This window comes from Drosophila elegans, unplaced genomic scaffold, assembly GCF_018152505.1.
Source record: "Drosophila elegans isolate 14027-0461.03 unplaced genomic scaffold, ASM1815250v1 contig_814, whole genome shotgun sequence".
In the NCBI taxonomy this organism is placed as follows: domain Eukaryota; kingdom Metazoa; phylum Arthropoda; class Insecta; order Diptera; family Drosophilidae; genus Drosophila; species Drosophila elegans.
The window spans coordinates 13,517,050-13,521,334 of record NW_024546167.1 but is presented as its reverse complement, the minus strand read 5'-3'; the positions used below and the strand labels follow the sequence as shown (position 1 = coordinate 13,521,334).

The following is a 4,285-nucleotide window of genomic DNA, read 5'->3' as shown; positions in this document are numbered from 1 at the left end:
GAATCGTTGACCAGTGTTTTTTTGTCAACGTCCCTTTTCGGTGGTAATTAAAAAAGTTTTTACCAACTGAAAAATAGAAAGAAATTGCCAATTGATCAGGGCGTTCTCTTTTTTTATTTTTTTTAGACCGGCTAATTGTCATGCAGCCAAGAGAGTACGTGGAACATTTTCCCGGGCTGACGTAATTAAAAAGCCGTCAAGCGAAGTTGCCGCAGTTAGCGCTAAATGTCCAATTGATGCACAGACTCTGGTGCTTAAGCACTTCTCTCTCATCCCGCCGGCAGTTCTCTAATTAAATAAGCCAGTGTCACATTTGTCTTGAGTGTCCGACAATTTGGTGACTTATGACGACTGCAGAGCCAGGACGGATCCACTTTTGGACCCTGCACGCGGCATTGAGCAAGATTTATGAGGTAAAAGCAATTAGAAAGTGGCATTAACAACCGAATGCAGAGCGTAGACCAATTAATAACTGCTACAAGCTGCAGAAGCAGCATTACCAAACAAAAACTAACAAAAATATAATTCTTAATTTAATTTTAAATGTTTTTAAATATTTTTATTGGTATTAATAACTGTTTAAGCTTTCGTTTAAATACTTTGAATTTGTTTCACAGGACTAGCAGAAGGTTACATCTCTAACTTCTTCCAATTTTACTGCAGCATCGGAAGATTCGACCTCCTTCAGAACACCAGTCAATATCTCAACTTCGTTTTTAATGGAATCCAACAGTTTTACCAAGTCACCGCGAGCAGAAGACGAAGGTATATCTATGGAAAATAAACCAAATTAGCATAAATCATTGATAAAAAAACTTAGAAATACAAATTAATTTTTTAAGTAAATCAAATAGTTTTGGTACCCACCTCGACGACGACAAAGAATGCGGTGAAGGTTGGTAATTGCATCTATTGTACGCTCCTTGTCCATATAAGAGTTGTTTATTGTATCCTTGGTGCTCGCCAGGATCTTCTCCCACCTGAGACACTGAACCCTGGACTCGTTGTAGGATCGTTCAAGCCTGGCTAGATCATTTTTGAGACCCAAAACAGTCAGAGCCGCTTCGTTGGTTATCTGTACCATACGCTGCCGCATACTCTCAATCTCGAGCAGTTTTTGATGCTCCAGCTTGTTGATCTCCACTTGGGCCAGCACTATATCGAAAATAGTTTAGAGGCATATGATTACATATTGTAAAATTATAATTTATAATTAAAATTTGCTAGTTCATGTTTAAATAATAGAAACCTTTTTGCGTGTAGAATATATATTAATAACCTAAAAGACCTGTCTTTTTCTTTAAAGTGCCAAATAATACCCCTTGTTATTTAAAAATTAATTTTTTGTAATTAAGAAGCGACCTCTTAATTGTTATTAATTACGAATTCTGAGCATTAAGTCTTTAATTCTAGAAATATAGCTTACTGAGTGCATCACAGCGGTCTATGCAGTCCTTGGGGGACACAAATATGCTGGATATCTTCACCACCTCGTCGAGCACCTTCTCGTAGGGCTGGAACTCTTGGACGGTGGCCTTGAGAGCCTCACGAAAGGCCTTCAGCTCGCCTATCTCCTTCTTAAAGCTCTCAATGCCCTCGCCGAGTTCCTCGTGGTAGAGCATCTCCCCTCGGGCGGTCTTCTCGGCCGCTCGCTTCTTATCCGCGCAGTCCTTGATAAAGCTGTTCACCTCGATGAAGCGCCGCCTCAGCCGCTCCTGGATCTTGTACATGTGCCGCACCCTGGTGGAGTTCACCTTCGACTGCCGCTTGGCGCTGGTCAGCATCTCTTCTTGCAACTTGAGCATGGCCTCATGTTCGCGAAGATTGTTTACGAAAATCAACTCGATAGAATCGCCCGCGGAGTCCGAGTTGGGCGGTATGCTAAATAAAAAAGATTTTGGAACTATTTAACATGCTTTAAGCTAAGAAGGAACCTGAGGTAAAACTACCATTTAAGCCATAATTATATAAAACACTTAAGAGAATTATTCCAATTAATTAAATCAGTCAGCAATTAAGAAATCTTTAAATTGTCTATTGGACGATGACCATATTTTCGCTTAAAAACTTTTCTGTCAGTACACGAAAAAAGTTACTCACACAAAGAATTTGTTCTGCTGCTTCGAACAGATGTAGTCACCCACCGCATCCTCCGGCCGCAGGTCCAGATTTCCCAGGACATCGAGCTTTTTGGTGGGCTTCACACGTGGCATCTTGGATCCCTTGACCGGAAACAAAAACTTGGATTGTAAGTCTGGCTTAGTTTTTTTTCTTTTTGGTTTTTTTTTTGCTTTGGTTACCGCGGAACTTCGGAGTGTGCTTTTTGTAGCTGTGTGTGCTTTGTGTTTACTTTTCGTATTGGGTTATTGTTTTGTAATAAAAATTAACAAGACCTACTTGGAACATGATTTTTATTTGGGTGACATAAAAGAAACAATGGTTGCCTGGAGATTTTCTGGTATCCGTGGCAATGGTTTTTATAAGTAGGGGAAAATCAGAAGAAATATTTTTATTTGTTGCTAGGGTAACTGTTTTTAATCAGTTTTTAACTTAAATTTTAGTCTCAATTAGCAAGTTATGTGTGGTAATTAGTTAAGCAATAGTTGAAGCTTTTTTCATTTTTATTTGATATTTTCTTTTTGAAAGCGATCTTTTATTCTTAGAAAAAAATGTAAAAACATTAAATCATTTACTTTGCTGCTGCTCTCAGACATCCAGTTTAACTCTGAATCAATTCGACACAACATTGCCTAACATATACTCATAAATATTTACCCAGAAATATTTTAAAAAGATTTATTTAATAAAAAACAAAGATGCCGCGACGCAAGCCAACCATAAAGACCGATGTGATCGGCGACTTGGACCTCAACCCAGAGGTGGCCATCGATGACTATCGCGTCTCCCGCCAGCAGGATCAGTTTTTCGTGTAAGTGAAGATTTCAAAGGTCATAAAATCAGTCAAAATGATTAAATCGGTATGCAACAGGAAGCCGCCCAATTGGGATTCGGCTGGGGACACCATCGAAATGCTGTACATAGCCAATCTGCGGGAGCACGATGCCATGAAGGAGGTGCAGAGCACGCTGCTGAAGGATGCCAAACGCCAGACGGCCTTGAATGTGCAGCGCATCCGTAAGATGTACAAAATCCAGGAGCGCCTGCGCAAACGCTTCGTCGAAGTGAATGGTTTTATCAAGGACTGTGCGGACAAGAGGCGCAGTGCCGACAAGTCCATTCGCGAGGAGTCCGCGCTCCACGAGGAGGTCATCAGGGAGATAGAAGGCTTCAAGACCGCCATTGCCGAGCTGGGTACTTTTCGCACCGCCCTCAAGGCCACAGTGGCCCAATTTCAGCCCTACGAGAGGGTTCTGGAGGAGGTGGTCAAGGTGTCCGATATCTTTGTCTCGCCCAAGGACTGCATCGACCGCTGCGATGCTTTGAGTGGGTTTCCCATATATTTTCGTTTGATTTTTATAGGCCTACTAATGTCCTTCTATTTGCAGTGCTCGCCCAGGTGGAGATCAATCAACTGGAGAGTCAGAAGCTCAACGAAATCGAGGAGATGCGCCAACGTATGGTCCAGGTCACCAGCGAGGCGGCTCTAACTGTTCTGGGCCTCAAAAACGATCTGGCCCGGCTGGACCGATCCTATGTCAGTTCGCGAGCCACTTGCCTGAAGTGGGAGAAGATATTGAGCACCTGCAAGGACACCACCTCGAACTACAATCTCGACAAGGAGCGTATGTTCGACGGCATCCAGGTCCTGTACCGTCTACTTTGCAAGCGACGCGGTGAGTCCTAAAAAATCCTATCATTCCATTTATACTCGATCTTTGAACCCCTGTTTCCACAGACATTGTGCCCAGCTTTCACAGCTATGAGATCGATCACATCCTGAGCTTCGTCATGCGCGAAATCAGTCTGTTGTCGTCGGTACTCCAGGAACTGGAGGCCACCAAAGGCGATAAAGTCGAGGCAGGACGATTGTGCTAACTGAAATTGAGATAATTTTTGTAGGAATTTATGAATAAAATGTTTTAGATGCCTTTAATCATGAACTAAGGTTTCTGTGGAAAATTTAAAATTATTGGCTTATGTTTATAAAAACTTCTTGTACACCTTTTCTTAAATTATAAACTTATTTTAAACGTGCCCTTTTGTAATCATAACTTTTAATTAACTAGAAAAATCTGAAATATTAAAAGTTCTAAGAGCATTTAAAACACCTTAAGCTTGCCAGCGACTAAAACGGGTTATGAAACTCAAACCTCAAAACGGAATA

General features: G+C 41.4%; 2 protein-coding genes across 4 annotated transcripts; one reads left to right on the top strand and one right to left on the bottom strand.

Annotated features, from left to right (window-relative positions):
• Positions 1–532: 532 nt before the first annotated feature.
• On the bottom strand, positions 533–2,399 carry LOC108138675. 3 transcript variants are annotated; one of them, XM_017261020.2, is made up of 5 exons: positions 2,301–2,399; positions 2,101–2,240; positions 1,427–1,881; positions 868–1,155; positions 533–771 (listed from the first exon to the last, which is right to left on the bottom strand). In XM_017261020.2, exons 2-5 carry the CDS (start codon positions 2,211–2,213, stop codon positions 620–622), a joined length of 1,008 nt encoding a protein of 335 aa, XP_017116509.1. In that variant the 5' UTR covers positions 2,214–2,240; positions 2,301–2,399; the 3' UTR covers positions 533–619. The 3 variants fall into 3 exon arrangements, with proteins under 3 accessions (XP_017116509.1, XP_017116510.1, XP_017116508.1); XM_017261021.2 differs by having other exon boundaries at positions 2,101–2,222; positions 2,301–2,374; XM_017261019.2 differs by having other exon boundaries at positions 2,101–2,393.
• Positions 2,400–2,705: 306 nt separating this feature from the next.
• LOC108138687 lies at positions 2,706–4,054 on the top strand. The gene is made up of 4 exons (XM_017261034.2): positions 2,706–2,929; positions 2,990–3,444; positions 3,507–3,794; positions 3,857–4,054. The coding sequence occupies exons 1-4, from the start codon at positions 2,817–2,819 to the stop codon at positions 3,994–3,996; spliced, it is 996 nt and encodes a 331-aa protein (XP_017116523.1). The 5' UTR covers positions 2,706–2,816; the 3' UTR covers positions 3,997–4,054.
• Positions 4,055–4,285: the final 231 nt, after the last annotated feature.